This window comes from Melanostigma gelatinosum (genome assembly GCF_949748355.1).
Source record: "Melanostigma gelatinosum genome assembly, chromosome: 5".
Lineage (NCBI taxonomy): Eukaryota > Metazoa > Chordata > Actinopteri > Perciformes > Zoarcidae > Melanostigma > Melanostigma gelatinosum.
In genome coordinates this window covers 21,666,311-21,683,229 of record NC_136638.1, presented here as the reverse complement: position 1 = coordinate 21,683,229, position 16,919 = coordinate 21,666,311, and the positions used below count along the sequence as shown (strand labels likewise).

The 16,919-nt window shown below is 44.3% G+C and overlaps 1 protein-coding gene across 3 annotated transcripts in view; it reads left to right on the top strand.

The window, feature by feature from the left end:
- Window positions 1-16,919, top strand: part of enox2 (ecto-NOX disulfide-thiol exchanger 2) — a 117,265-nt gene that overhangs the window by 86,044 nt on the left and 14,302 nt on the right. For all 3 annotated transcript variants that reach the window (XM_079269008.1, XM_079269007.1, XM_079269006.1), the window contains 3 exons: window positions 513-725; window positions 3,397-3,503; window positions 15,148-15,259. In XM_079269008.1, coding sequence (XP_079125134.1) covers window positions 513-725; window positions 3,397-3,503; window positions 15,148-15,259 — 432 coding nt within the window. The remainder of the gene's footprint in view (window positions 1-512; window positions 726-3,396; window positions 3,504-15,147; window positions 15,260-16,919) is intronic.

The window sequence follows — 16,919 nt, the reverse complement described above, 5'->3', positions numbered from 1 at the left end:
CTTTCTCCTCCCCTCAGGTGTCATTGAGGTCTGTGAAGTTCTTTGTTACCGAGCGTCTGCCAGTCTGTCATACGTACAGTTCTCTTTTTCCTTTCATCCAGCAGCACAGGTGTCTGTTTGTTCCCCCGGCCTTGTTCGCTGCGGTATGCTGTGGTTTTATTTTATTTATTTTCAGTGTCACCTCGCTGACATTAACCCTGACTTTACATTGTCTACTTTTTTACTCGAAAAAATAAAAACTTCTCGCTACTTTCTGTATTTAAATAATCTTAATTTGCCTTTATGCTCTTATATATATGTGTGTTTTCTACCAGAAATCAGGGCGGCCCTGTCTCACATGGATTATGAGTATACTGACTTTTACAAGACGATGTAATTCTTTTTTTTTCTAGCCTGCCAGCTGTTGCTTTCACCACATTTAGCGTCCTGGGACTGGACAGGAATGAATTATTATTGCGCCCCTGCATAGAGCCTGACTCTTCCTTCCTCTGTTTTCCCCACCTCTTGGCCAGATGACAATACGTTTCCGGAAGCGGTGCACGTGCTCCTGACCTGGCTGGAGCGAGGCGAAGTCAACCGCAGGAACGCCAACAACTTCTACTCCATGATCCAGTCCTCCAACGGCCACATCCGCCGGCTGACGGGCGAGAAGAGTCAGCATGAGAAGGAGGTGGAAGAGGCCAAAGACAAGTTCAAGACCGCTCTGGCCGGCATAGTAGGCCAATGTGAGTCCTCTGTTTTCAATCACACACACACACACACTTGCTTACATGTACTGTAAGTGTACAACAGTGTTTCATTTTTGCACAAAGGCCAAAGCAAGAGAGAGTAACTCAGTTTACTACTAAAGTACATATCGTACTCCTTGTTGTGCAGTATAAGTACAAGAGGAGGATAAGAAAGAGTCCATGCTTGGCCAAGTTTCTGGTTCAGTGTAAGTTTCCCTATCATAGGAACAGACACACAGCATAAACAAAATGTAAGACTTGTTGTGCCTGAAGGTCTTAACGCTGCGAATAAGTAAGTATGGTATTATTATACACATTGTGGATATGAAGGTTATTGAGTTTTAAAGGTAAGTTTTTTTACTTTCCTAAACGTGCTGTTAAATCACTCTAAACTTGTGTCCTGCTCGTTTATTTCTTCTGAGATACAAAAAAAAACAACCACACACACTGGTACCTGTGACTGCAGAGGAATATTATTCATGTTTCCTTCAGATGAAGGTCGTAAGTAGTCCAACACATCTCTTCCATGAATACAGTGGAGGCCAAAGAATCACGGTGACTGCATATCTCGGCTCATTTCAGTTGATGAAAGGCCAAAGGCAAAGCTCGCGCTCCGACCCAGCTTTGGCTGTGCAGCTGCTGGTTTACAGCACCGCCTGCGGCATTTAGTCTCTGCGTACATCCCACCACATGCATGTCAAATAGGATGTAAACAAGCTTCAACACAAAGTTCCGCAGAGTTGTCAGCTTTGGTATATTAGAAAAATAATACATGTAGAAGACATAGAAGGTGTGTGTGGGTGTGTTTGTATAAACCACCTCCATCATTTCAGCTCATACAGACACTTCCTGACTTAATTCAGGACCTTGCCTTCTTCCTGCTGCATTGCTGATCATTATAATGATATCACAGAGACTGGGAGCTTTTACAAGTTTCACTCTGTCCATACCAAATATATTCAGCCTGCTACTCTTTTAGTTGGCATCCATATAGGTCTGTTGTAGATGGAGTTCATAACCCTTACAGGTCAGTTCACACAAGTCACAAAAAAGCCATATAGTCATTTAATCCCTATGGTCTCCAGGCATGCAGATAGTTTTCTTTTTGTGTGCCCCGGTTTTGAGATATTGGCTTCTCAATCTTCTGCTGCTTCACAAACACAATGGAGTGGTCCAGAGAATTTGATTTGTGGCGCTCAAAGCATCGGGAAAAAAAATCCCCGTGGCTCTAAAGCATCTTTCCTCTCCGGAAACAAAGTCCCCCTTTTTCTAAAGATAATCCTCAGACCTCACTGTAAAGAGTTGATATTTGAACTGCTTTGTTGCAAATAAGCTCACAAGTTTGAAAGTCTGTCTGTAACCTTTCCTCTTTTCTCTGCCTTCACCATCGATTTGCTCCAACAAATTACAGAGTACAGGGAAGATGCTATTGATCCCTGTACTGTTTTCTCTCTCTCTCTCTCTCTCTCTCTCTCTCTCTCTCTCTCTCTCTCTCTCTCTCTCTCTCTCTCTCTCTCTCTCTCTCTCTCTCTCACACCACTCTGCAAGCACACGCACACTGCTGCCAGTCATATTGACCCGCCCCCTACCCGTGTACGTTAGGACCTCTGGGATACACAGACCTCCCATACCACCCACCCACATGACAAGGGATAGCTGAAAGGGCAATGGCTATATCAAGACATTGCAGCTAAGATCCGATCTGAACCAGACTATACAGACGCAGAGCAGCCGTCACTGTACACATCACATTTAGGAACAGTGGAAACCTCGGACTTCCTAATGGTCCTAATACCAATCTCTGACCCAAAGAAGCTCGCTCAGCTCAGTCGTTCTGCCGTTACATCTGCACTGAAGGGTTAACTAGCGAGGCTTGAAGCTGACTGACTCACTGATAGAGAGAATTCTGCATCGGGAACGTAGATCAGGAAATATTTAACGAGAAAAGGCGTCTGCACCCACGCTAAGTGCTCGGCGAGCCTGTTTTAATCACAGCAAGTCTTTGTCAACCTGCTGCTGTTCAGCACGCACAACGTTTGCCACGTTCACTCTCTTAGTTCAGTGCGTTAGCGCGCTAATATTTGCTGCACAGTACAGATGGGAACGTCAATGGTTTTGCAGATGTTTGGTCAAACAACAGTATGAGTCGTATTTGAAGGATGAAATGGTGTTTTTAAAAGAATAGTCATCTTCATGAATAGCTCTACTACATTTTCAGGCAAGCCATCCTTTCGTTACTAAGACATTTTATTTAAAACCACACTTCATGGTGGCACTAGAGAAAACGCCAGTGTAGAGCCGGGCCACTGGCGAATAAATATTATGTCAGTATATTAGCAGAGCTACGGTGTTCAAGGGCTTTATTACTATACTCTAAATATGTTGGGAACATGTATGATTTATTCAAGTTGTTTAAGTTTTGCGCGTGGGAACTATCAGACCAACCATCCATGAGATGATGCACTGGCATCAGCTGGTAAGTAGATCACATGCTTTCACACACACACACAGATATAAACACACACACACACACACACACACACACAGTTCTTTACATCCCTAGTTGACAACACTTTCTCACTCCTCTGCTCCTTCCCACCTGCCCTCTGTCTTTCTTTCTCTCTCTGTCTCTGGATGGTCTCTGGTCCTTCCCTGCGTCCCGCCACAGTTGAGCAGATTGTGTCTGTATTCCAAGCTGCTTCCAAACAAAAGGCATGGGACCATTTCTCCAAAGCTCAGCGCAAGAACCTGGACATGTGGCGCAAACAAGCAGAGGTTAGTACACTTTGATTTCTATCTGTGGTTCAACTGATTTATTGATATTTAGACTTCATCCCATTCTGTTCAAGGGCTGTCTCCCTCTTTACTCTTATGAAGTTCTGTTTTTTTTTAAACAGATAGATAGATATTACATTAGGGCTACATAATTATACTCAAATTCATACAAGAGAAGGGGGGGGGAAACGGGTCAAATCAGAAGTCAAAAGAGCAGACTCCTTGTTACAGTAAGTACTTTGAATGAAGCTAGGACACAGAAGAGGTACCTGCTCACTCCAGCCAGTGTGAGATAGGGACACACCCAGGTGTGCCCCTCCCTCCACCACTGCCCTCCCTGTTGGATACAAGCTGCTGGGTGAGTTTTCCATCTCTAAGGGTGTCCAGCACACAGGTAAATCCGTACAAGCCTTCTCCCCCTGCACCAACACATCTGAAGGTTTTTTGAGTGGATGAGCGAGGAGGAATATCTTCATTTCAATTCACACCGCTACTAGCTTTGAAAACAAATGTGCCTTCTTTTTTTTTCTTCTCTCCGCCAAATTGAGCATTACAGTAATTAGCATGATGCCGTATGTAATGGAGGGTCTGGATTGTGGTACAGTCCTGGGTCTAATGGACTCATGTGTGATTGGTAAGTTTCTTTGAATATCAATTTAAAAACCAACAGATTTAAGGTGAAGCAGCAATCAAAAACATCTCTTTTAAAGGTAGGTGTTGGAAAGCTTGTTGGTTTAATGCTCAGACCTTGAGGGTCTCTCAGGGATCTACTCTCCTCTGTACAAACACAGTAGCAGGAAGTATTCAAATCTATTATGTGGGTATGTTATGGAAGAATTTTACCTCACAACAAGAGAGAAGGCCAGAGCACATGTGACTGCCATGTGGCCGGCTTTGTGCCGTCGACACACACGCTGCGATAATAATGCTACCCAAACTGGTTTACAATTATAAGGAATTTAATTCCACTGATGTAAGTACATTTACAGTTATACATTGGAGTGTACACTCCTATGACATATTAAAACAATAAAACCCCATTTGCAAAAACCTCACCCGGCTCCTCCGGTGTAACACGTCTGTCGTCCGGGAGCCATCACAGAACAAGGGCGAGGAAAAAAGTCTTAAATTAAACCTCCCACATCTGTTCGAAACACCTCCTCCTCCGTTTATCCCGATTCCTATTGGCTATCCTCCAGGAGTGTATTCTACTGTCTGGCTCTGAGTTCATCATCACATTCAATGACTGTCAGTTACGTTTTAAACCCTTCTATAATAATCCTTCAAAATAAAAGTTATACTTCTGCACTTGGCAGAAGTTTCATGCTTATGTTTATCTTAATTATGCATTCCCAAAACCCTTATGATTATGACTAACTATGAATTATTAATTATGAATTATTAAACACTTTTATTATATCTACTAACTACAGTTTTTTACTCAAATTTCTTACAATTCCCCCCTAACTCACAGTTCACTGTGAGTTAGCTACTCGAATGTAGTTAGTTTTTCAAATGTCCCTGGAGACCTCCCCCCTACTCAATCCAGGGAGAGGCTCCCTATCTATCTAAACCGAGGCAAAGAATGCATGCACACAGATATCATTTCAAGTATTTCTGTTCAGTTCGTTTCAAAATTGAGTCCGTAGAAGGAAGACGAAAAAGGAAAATTTAATCCGTAAAAAAAGGGAAAAATTGAGTCCGTAAAAGGAAGACAAAAAGGAAAATTTAAAAAGGGAAAGATAGAATCCGTAACAAAGGAAAAGATCGACTGCGTTGAAAATCACTGCCTTCCATGTCTTGGGGCTGGCAGGATCAGGATACAGCCTGTAGGCTAGAGAACACATACTGAGAAGCCTTGACTGTTCTTTTACACCTGTCAAAATTACATTTCTTAATCTTTACACCCTAAAATCCCATTATAACCCATTAATTAAAAATAAAATCTCAAATTACTCATCCAGAACAATCAGTCTATTTCCCAAATTTCCAATATCTCACCGGATGTGTTAGAAGTCCATCTGGGCCTTTATCAGGTCCTTCAGGATCTCCGAGAGGATGGTCAGGAACCGCTTGTGAAGTTCCGCTATGGCACCGCTGGTGGCCTCATCTAGACTGTGGCCATCAGAAGCTCCAATTCTCCCTCATCCCCGACACATAATTGGTTGCCCTGGACTGGTGTCTGGCTCATCGGTGAAACAATAAACCCCTGTAGAGGTCCACGGATGCACGGGAACCCCCATCCACAGACAACTAGGCGGTCTATGATGACAGCACACAGAATAATTACGATTGCCAAAAATGTATGTTTTCACTGGCTAAGCATACTTCCCAACCAGTCGGTGAATGGATTCGTGACACCAGAGTTGTCTGCTAGCTCTTGGCTGAGTGCTGTCAGTCCCTCCAGAGCCCTGGTCACCGATCCATCAGGAGCTGTGTTATTTGGAATGAAAGTGCAGCACGCAGACCCAAACATCTGGCACACGCCACTTTTCTCTGCTAAATCATATCTAATGCCATTCTGTTCTGCAAGGTCATTAAACTAGTCTTCGCCAGCTGTGCATGCAGTCCTGATATGGCGTCACTGGTGAAGTTTACTAAACGCTGTTGGTTATAGTAAATGTAGTTGATCCAATCGACATTTTTATTAATCATCACCCTCTGAGAGAAAACAGATTCTAAATCTGCTGCTATTTGATTTCTGGCTTGAAAGTCATTAGACACCCCCCTTGGCAGTCTTATGACATCTTATGTACACTTGGTCATCAAAGGCCCCTTTCGGGCCACCGGCATCTCTTTTGGATCTTCTGTTAGCATGTGGGCGTGGAGAGATGAGTTCTCCATAAGTTGCATCAGTGACAGGCAAGATATAGGTGACTGTTGCTACAATTTGCTTCAATAATACTGCCTACATTGGGCCCCATAGCTGTATCTGAGGCTATACAATCAAATGGACCCTCTGAAACCTTGAACAGAGGTGGGGTATTATATTCTACAGGTGGGTAATGCCAGTGCAGCCTCTGACAAGTGTGTTGGAGGGGCAAAGTGTCATCAGTAAACAGAGTTAAAATACAACTAATTCAGGACTTAGGAGTCTGAATCTTGAAGGAACTGGTGTTGCTAGGGGTCTAGATCCTAAACACACAATACAATCTGTACTACTGGCTTGAAGCCGTATATTGTACCCACCATAAATTCCCATCTGCCATTCCAGTTTCCACCCCTTACCTCATTCTCTGCGTCAGTCGTATGTCGAACCTGGTCTTTTTACAGGCTTAACAATAATCCTAATGAGCCCTTGTGGGGCAGGACTATCAGTAGCCTTTCCCTGTATTACGTAAAGTCCTCAGTCAGTCAATTTAGGTAAGTCTTAAAGGATTACATCTACCCACCCCCTTTGTACACATCACAGGCATAATATGATAACCGCTTCCCATACTTATGTGTGGCAGGCCCACACTCGTCAGTTATGATGCACACGGTTTTGGTCATCCACCCGTAGATGTGTTCATACCTGGGACCGGAAACGACTTCACAGAAGTCGAACTGGACCGTTGATGTTGTACCTTCTTTGAACATAAGAGTGAGAGTTACATTTTCATAGGTGAGTGTCGTCAGAGAAGCCTCTCTACGTGGTCTAAGATCGGTTTGATTAGCTACTGAGGCTAAATGTCGAATCCTGATGTAGTCATGCATGTGATCTGGTTCCTGTCTGTGGTTATTTCCACATACTAAGAGGGAAGCTACTGAACTCAGGAATAAAATAATTACAGACTTCCATAACCTACTGAAGCTAGGGTCTCCCAATGGAAGGCCTCGCTTAAACTGTGGGGGAAACGTCATTGTCAGTACTGTCTAAACCCTCTTTTGAGGTGTCTTTAACTTCAAATTTTCCTGTCTGATGTTCACTCCTGTCTCTGCGAGTGTCACACTCGTTACCTTCGCTGCTGCACAGTGAGTGAGGTGGTGTCAAGTTGCCAATACTACCTCCCATGGACCGGTCCACCTTGGTTCACTCCACTTGCGTTTGTGGACTTTTATCCACACCAGACTGCCTGGTGACACATCAGCCTGCTTCCTTTCGTCAGCTGCTGCTTCTGCGTTTGTCACCTGAGGAAACAACACTCGGCTCATGTTAGTTAGAGCTCCCGTATATTTCTCAATTTCTAGAGTTAGCAAGTCTAGTTGTGGTTTATCATGACGTTATTAAATCTCAAAATTTGTGAGTAGCACCTTTACTGAAAACGATTCTAAATGTGGATCTACAAAATATGTTTGACACCTTACCATAAATGTTTGACACCTTACCATATCCCCCCTTCACCTCGATATCTCTGCTGTAAGGGATCACATGGCAACCATCTATGTATCTTGCCTATACAGTGAACCCCCCCCATGGTCCTGGTGACAGCATGGGCATCTGTTGATGTCTCACGGGAGGAGGTCCAGCTGGACCTGGTCGTAGGTACTGCTGATGTTGTGGTGGGAACGGAGCATGTTGTGGTGCTGCACTGATCTGTCTTCCTCTTCCCATTTGCCTTGGGCAGTCTCGGGCCCAATGGCCCCATCTCCCACATACGTAGCACTCACCAAACCTGTCAGGGTTTTCTCTGTTTCCTGGTTGGCCATATCCGCCTGCTTGGTAAGCTCTGCCTCTTCCATATTCTCTGCCTCTGTTGGATGCCCGTGCACGTCCTCTGCCTCTATAATGTGGTGGAGGTTGGTAGTACACCACTGTGTGGGCTGGTACTGCTGGATTTGGTTGGTATGAGGTCGGGGGTGCAGCTGGATATTGGGGCTGTTGTGAGGCCTGAGCCTTGTCTACGGCCATCTGTTTCTTGGCCAGATGTTTTCTACTTATCTCTCTGTCAGCCGCCGCTATTTGAAGTTTCAGCAGCCGCCGCTGCATGCTCTTTATGTCTTCCTGTCCTTTTGTCTTCTCAGTTAGCTGTCGCTGGTTGTAGTGAGTTAGGTGTTTCCTCCACATGGCATCTTTCATGTTGCTCAAGCCTACTACTTCTCCCAGCGCTGTCCGTACCGGTGGAGGCAGGCCCATCTGCACAGTGTGTCGCCATACTACAGTGGTGGCTTCATTGCCGTCATGTCTCCCCCCTGTTGCCCTCTGCCACTCTTCTTCAGCTCTCCTCAGGTACTGATGGGTTTCTTCCTCTGGTTTTATCTTCAGTCCCGAAAGAGAGTTCGTTTTTGGTTTTTTGGCCCAGATTCTCCGCATTGCTGACCAGAAAACTCCTCGAAAGTTGTCAAATGGGGTTTCATCCCCCCTGTTGGTCGTTCCTGTACTTACCTCCAAAATGTTCAATTTGGCTGTTCCTTCGGTGTGGATCATCACGGCACGGATGTCTCCCAATGCCAATTTATCAGCTGCTGTGAGTTTTTCAAAGACACGGATCCACGGATTGGCTCCACCTGCCAGCGGTGGCAACGCCTTTTCCAGTGCGTCCATGTCTCGATGTCCCCATGGCACAAACTCAGCTTGTCCGTTGGATTTTACCAACTCTCCTACTTCCTTACTCTGCTTCTTTAATGTAAACATTATGCAGCCTAGGAGTATTCAAATGTGTGTATTACATGTGCATGCTTGTCATCACATGAATCAAAGTCAACTCACCCTCTGTGCTGTATGGCGTGTGGCCGCTGACTCCAAAACTGGGATCCGCTGCTCCACTTCCCAGGTCTGGACCCTCAGCCACGCACCTTGACTGAAACAAACACAGAACTGCCAAAAGTTCAGCAGTAAATGTTAGCATACGTCTGTAGTGTAAGAGAGGTCAACGATCTCTCAAATATGTTGCGCCGTCCGTGTCAATATTGATTCTTAGGAACTATGTAAAATAGTAAATGTACCAAAATTAGTCAATACTGGATATGTGAAGGAATCTCGAATCCAAAATTGAAGCTGGAATTCCGAAATCAAACTCAACATCTAAATCCGAATCACAATCACAATCCAGTTCCAAATCAGAATTCGAAAGGTTTAAAATTGGAAGTAAAATGAAATTAAAAAACAATGAATAATTAATCAATTAAATATTAAATTCAACTTTAAAAATCAATAACTGTGTTCAAAGATATTCAATCAGAAATACCAATGTAAGTCAAACTGCACTTACACTCTGGTCTGCACAAGAATGAATCACAATTAAGTTCAAGAATTGAAGAACAACTGAAACCATTAATCTTTGTTAAAATGCTGAACTAAAACCAAAGTCAACGACTAAAGTTATAATGCTTAATTAAAACTAAGGTCAGGATATAAGCTCACAGCTCTTAGACAATGAATCTCTGAAAAATTCAGATTCTAAACACTTCTTTACGGTCACCTGCAGTTATTCCTTCTGTTTAATTGTTTTTAAATCTCCTTTTCTTTTGCCTTATGTTTTGATGCTTTTAATGGTTTTATGTGAAGCACTTTGAGCTGTGCTATACAAATAAACTTGCCTTGCCGTCTGCGCCGAACCGGAAGTTGTTCTGCGCCAAACCGGAAGTTGTCATGAAACCGGCTTTTTTACAGATATGCTATCCGCAATGCTAACGAAAAAACGGAGCTTCTGATAAAGCGTACGCACACACAAGTATCACCAAAATCCCACACTTTAATTCCACTCATACGCCTTCTGTCTCCTCTCTCAATCCAGCCGTTATTTTATTTTATAAGCACTTATTTTACATACATCGTACCGCAACGCCGGAGCTACACGTAGCTAGCGTTAGCTCCCCACAGCGCGGTCATGCAATATCAATCATTTTAAACGTATTTCCACGCTGCTAAAACACAGACTAGTCACACGTATTATTGTTATTATTAACCCTTAAACCTCCGGTTAACGGGCTTTAGCTCCGCCGGACCTGAGCTCACTGTTACGTATATGAAACGCGAGTTATTCACTTCCAACGCCACAAACCACTCACCCAGTCTGTCTAGTTTCACCAAAGCCCTTATTCTACGCCCTCTGAATCACCACATGATCCACTAATTATATTCACAGCCAAAGCTAGCAAGAGTGTCTTTCCTGAAGCCTGCGGCCTCAGAAGCTAACTCCCGCTAGCCTAGCTCTCTAAGCAACTTATGCGACGTGACCCGACATTTGTGGACTAAGCCCACAAAGGTTTGCACACCTAAGCCCCTCAAAGCCACAACATCTCAGTTCGCCTCGCTACATAACTGCTTTAAACTAGCTATCTGCAGGCCTAACAATACTTATGTTGGGCCGAAGGAGGCTCCCAGCATGAGCAAAGCAGTTTCGCCCGTACCACAGCTTGCTTGATTCCAATGTGGTGATTTACTTACTTACACAGCGCTGTCCGTCTTTAATTAATTCTTAGGATCCTTATACTCTTGACTAATCCCTTAAGTTCATCATACTTCAGACAGCAAATCGTACTTACCTCAGTGGAACATGGCCTCCCTCGTCGGAACGTACCCACCGGCAACGCAGCGCTAGCCGTTAGCAGCGCTTAGCCAAGCAGAGATTCCCCTAAGATCTAGTAGCTAACTCACAGATTTCATGAAACGGCTCTGCCGACCGATATTGTGGGCCCAGGATTGTCTGCTTGACTAACGTCGCCGTCAGCACACACAGCGAGGCCGGCAAGACTGTCCCATCTGGGGTTCGCCAAATTTGTTATGGAAGAATTTTACCTCACAACAAGAGAGAAGGCCAGAGCACATGTGACTGCCATGTGGCCGGCTTTGTGCCGTCGACACACACGCTGCGATAATAATGCTACCCAAACTGGTTTACAATTATAAGGAATTTAATTCCACTGATGTAAGTACATTTACAGTTATACATTGGAGTGTACACTCCTATGACATATTAAAACAATAAAACCCCATTTGCAAAAACCTCACCCGGCTCCTCCGGTGTAACACGTCTGTCGTCCGGGAGCCATCACAGAACAAGGGCGAGGAAAAAAGTCTTAAATTAAACCTCCCACATCTGTTCGAAACACCTCCTCCTCCGTTTATCCCGATTCCTATTGGCTATCCTCCAGGAGTGTATTCTACTGTCTGGCTCTGAGTTCATCATCACATTCAATGACTGTCAGTTACGTTTTAAACCCTTCTATAATAATCCTTCAAAATAAAAGTTATACTTCTGCACTTGGCAGAAGTTTCATGCTTATGTTTATCTTAATTATGCATTCCCAAAACCCTTATGATTATGACTAACTATGAATTATTAATTATGAATTATTAAACACTTTTATTATATCTACTAACTACAGTTTTTTACTCAAATTTCTTACAGGTACCAGAGTGATTTTAGCAGGCCTCCAGGGACCTGTCCATTCTTTTTTCTTAGTTACTGTATACACATTGCCTACACCAGGGAGTAGATTCAAGCGAAAGAGACCACTATGGGTGGGCGCTCCACTGCAGAATATGTCCTCCATTTAGGAAAACACATCCTGGTTCAAACATTCTTTGTAGTGTTTCTCTTCCAGCTACTTTACACTTAATTATAGCCGTGAGAATAGACTTTATTGCCATTCCGAGTGACACCACACTGTGTTTTACAAGTGTTTGTGTCTCAGAGTGAGAAGCAAACAGACCGATGAAGTCATTTGGACACAAAAGTCTTGGTTCAGCAGCGGCCCAAATGGAGTCTATGTCTCTCTGGAGCCGTCTGTTGGTGTTTAAGTGAGTTTATGCACAGTAGGGAAACAGCCCAGAATCAGAAGATATGTGAGGTCACAACTAACTGGTAGAAACGAAACCTTTCCCAAAGGAAAGGAAATATAGATTAACCTACTCAAGTATTTTAGCCACCTAGCCACCATAATCAATGTTTTTATGTTTACAATGGATCAAATCACTACTTGTTTGTCAAAGAGGCCGTTCGTAGTGGCAAACTCACAGACAAGTATCACCTGACTCTGCAATCAACCTCAGCTCTACACAGCATTTCAGTGTTACGGCCCACAAGTTTTCCCTTTAGGTTCACTCTCTCCGCTCTCACTTGCTCAGCATTGTTTCTATCAACAGCATGCAGCTGTTGGAGTTAGCAACTAGCTGGTGAACTTAACGGAGCATTTAGCAGCTACAGAGACCAGTATTTCCCTCAGAAGTCAAAGGTAAAAATGGCCAAAAGGGGTTGAATATTGGGCTTAGATTCATCAACCTCTGTGTCTTCTGGATGTATAAATAAGCAGCTGTTAGAACAACCTCGCCCCAGCAATTTTTTACGGTATTGATAAGTTATTTACAGCTTGTTTACCCTGCGTGGGCATAAATCTTCATCAAACATAGGAAACACAGCCCTGATACTCCACAGGCTCATCCAGTTGATCCAATATTCACTCACCTTTTTGGGTTTGGTCACCGCCAACTACTGAGCAAAAATATATGACTCTCGGCTTGCTGGATGCTGGTTGTTTACTTCAGCTCTCTGTCATTTATCGCTGGGCTGATAGAGCACACTCTGCTTGTCTGCCTTTGCTTTTATATGGGAGTAATAAGAGCTGTGAGAGCCGACCATACATTCTGTGTGAATGCTGCATAGAGCTGCAGAGGTGGGTGCTAATTCTCAGTGACTGTTCATTCTTTTACATTACACGGAGGGATTTGACTCAAAATCAGACATATGGCTCAATGCAGGTTTATTTTCACTCTGATCACAGAAAGGCTGCAGGGCATCGCACTGGCAGCCACTGGCCAGTGTAAAGAGCATAGGTAAGTAAGTGCAGTTGCTCAGGGGTAGTTCGTCATCAAATAGGCAGCCAGTTTCACTCTCAGTCACATTGTATATTCAGTATGATTCTCTGGCCCGGAGGTGAAATATGGAGGAACGAGCAGCGGCGCTGAGTCGCTGCAGCTCGCAGGCAGAATCAGACAACAGCTGCCTCGCTCGATCAGTGTTTTCATGTCGTGTGTGCGTGCTCCTGTGCATGCAGTGTGTGTGTGTGCGTGTGTGTGTGTGTGCACAGCGTGCTCCATACACACCAGCTGGTTGTCTGCATGTGTTTGTGCGTGCAGAGTACCTGTTTGACCTCTGCCATGGGCTCGAGATGATAACGTCAGCTGGCAGGTGTTTGTAAGTTAGTTTACTCGTGGGCAGCTTCTTAGCATTATCTTTCAGCCTGTTGTTCTCTTTCATTGATGGAGCACTTGTGTCTCTGTCCACTGGTGGTGTTTGTATAAGTGTGTTTCAACACCAACTTGGTAAACTTGTACAGTGAGAACTCTTTCCACTTTTTAACTTCATTTTGTATTTAGTATTTATGTTACTAACTTGCTAACTAGATGACCAGATATCCTTGTCTGTGAAATATATCAAGTAGGCTTTATTGAGACTGGAGTTACTAAAGGTGAGTGAAGTCATATTTTAACAATGTTATCAACCCAAACAGTCGTTGGCTCATTTCCTAACTGGCTGAACTCGTCGTAGAAGGTGACGCGTCGTCTACACTACCCAGTAAAGCGTTATTCAATGTCTTTTTCAGCCAGGACCGCGATAATTCAGTATTATCATCGCTTCAATAATAGTATAGAGACGAGATATTCTTTTAGAGATATAACGTCTAGATAATGGAAAGTTACATTTTAGGCATCAGCCTATCAGAGCCTGAGAACATTTTAAAGTATTTTGAAGTTTTGTTCGAATGAAACGCAGAAATTAAGTATTTCTTGCTGTTTTATTATTTTTCTTCGATGTGAACGTGTTTGTCTGACCCTGACCTCAATGTCCGTGGTCTACTTGTGTTCGCGTGGATGTTTTTCTGAGACCTTCAAGCCCCTGAGTGGAAAATGGGTCTCAGTCTGTGTCTCCTGACAGCACAGTGCGCTGTGCGCCTGATTCTCCTGCTTCATTATCATAAGACCGCTCGTTTTTAATAGAAACACTGTGTACTACTGTCGCTAAACATCTGCTCACAACAGGGAAGGGAACCGGAGCGAATGCTTCGTCCGTGTGTTCATGGTTTGGGCTTATCATGGACCAGGATTCTCTGGACACGGACCTGAAGGGTTTGGTCTTATTTACAGCCAATCCAGTCCATCTGTTTGACCTAAATCTTTAAACCATTTTGAAACCTGCTTCTGGTTCCTGGTCTCCAGATGGATACAGTCATTAGTTATTCTGCCTGTAAGGGTAAAATGAAACTGATAAGAGTGGCGTTTTACAGTTACTGCTGTGGGTTTCCAGATGTGGGTGTAGAAAAACCAACAGCACACATTGTAAAGTGAATATGCTCAAAGACACATTTCATGCCATGTCATCTTAAATCTGTGATTCCTGACGTGATGGTGCTTTTGACATTTTTGACAGGAGCTGTTGTTGTTGTCACACACGTATCGTGTATTTTAGCTGCCTGAATGTGAACGTTTTCTCCCAAGAAACAAGAACGGCGAAGTACAAAACTCTGGGGTCTGGCTACATTTGTGCTACCATCTGCCCTATCCCTGTGCCAGAGGAGGAATGTAGCTCCAGCTCTGATTCAGCTGCACTCCTTTGTCCTGTACTGATCTGTTATAGGTATTCCTCACAGCTAATGCGTAGCTTTGAAATGAAAGAGGGGGCCTCACTGATGATCCTTCTACTACTAGCACCTGCTAAAAACGTGCATCAGCCGTGAGCGTTTGCCGTTCTGACCCTCCCATCTTGTCGGTTGTGTCTTGCAGGAGATTAGAAACATGCACAGCGAGCAGCTGATGGGCATCAGGCGAGAGGAGGAGATGGAGATGTCGGACGATGACATGGAGGATTCCCCAGAGCAAGACTCGGAGGACTCGGGTATGCATATGCATGCACGTATTCACAGTTCAACACGTCTGTCAACATGCGCTGATCAAGATCTTCAGGGGATGAACGCCGAGAGCGTTCAATAAACGGGGAGACGGCTGTGACTGAAATGACAGTAATCATCCCCCGAGCATCTGACACCCATCTGACAACGCCACATGAACAGAAAAACACATTCAAAGTACATCAAAATGCTGACGCCAAGCACGCTTTACTGAGTCGCTGTTGAACATGACTACTAAATGACATCCAACCCAGTCCACCTTGTGATGCACACACCTCCGTGCGTGTACGTGAATCTGTCCACACCTGCCAGCTGCTGTCGAATATCAGATCGGGGTACCACTGAAGTGCCATAATCCTCTGATTCTCCCTCAAAGGAGTCTCTTTGTGTTCGCTGAAGCAACAAAAACTAACGCTTGCTCCTCCACCGCCATTACAATAACCCATAAGTCCAGAGCAGTCGCCTGGGCAACATGCTGCATCCGTCACCACCGCATGTGCGCTCGTCTCTCGCCTTGTGTTTGGTGCCGTTACGCTCTCTTCACACACTCTTTCTTCTCGCCTTATAATCATTCCAAGCTAATGTGACAGCTTCTTTAATCAGCATGCAAATGTATGTAAATACAGTCGTCAGCTCGGCCCCTTCTCTTTTGCAACCTTGCTATATTTAATTTCTATATCAGCAATTAGCATTGCCGGTAAAGACCTGTCATTCCACTCGATGCAACAGGATTGGCAGAGGTGGCAGGTGTTAATGTGACACTTTGTGTTATTTTTGTTAACAGGCTGACTGTTACACCCCCTTTACGCACCAACCTTTTAGCAAAGGGGCATGTTTACACGTCAACCAGGCCTGCTGAAAACACCTGTGTTTTGACTGCAGCCTCTTAAAAAGTAAATCAATGCTCTGCGTCTGACTCATGTACAGAATAGAAAGCAAAATAACTGCTTGTGTGCGTGTCTGTGTGCCTGTAGGTGTGTGTGTGTGTGTGTGTGTGTGTGCGCGTGTGCACACGCACGCTCGTGGATATCTGCAGGTCGATAGCGCCGCCTGTTATGTAACAGAAGGGGAATTGCTCTCAATCTGGCCAAGGGGTTGACATCCCCTCACACCAAGTTGATGAGGCTCTCAGATCAATACTCTTCTCACCTCATACCCTCATTTTGCTGGGAGGAAAGTACACACAAACACGGCGTGCACGCGTACACACACTCGCCCAGCAAGAGTTCATTAACACTGCCAATGGTCCTCCATGATAGACTGCAGGCGGCACTCATGAACACCCACACAAAACCTAACCAGACACGCAGTCATGCACACACACACACACACACACACACACAGAGGATGGGGCTTATCTCCCCACTCCAGTCAGTGTATTTCACTTTTCCAAAGAGCTTCGCCCCTCAAGGCCCACAGGAGGAGAGCAGAGCTGATAATACTGGACATCTCTGGAGCTGAGCAGGTTTCAAATCGTAATAACTCCCACTGTCTCGTCTCTTTGCTCAATAGGTCGGGTCAAATGTCCAGTAGAGAGCTATTAAACAAAACACTCTGGGAGTCTATGTTGATACACTGTAAGGTGTTTGATTATCTGACACGGATTGAATATCAAAATAACAATTTACAGATTGCTTGCCGGCATGG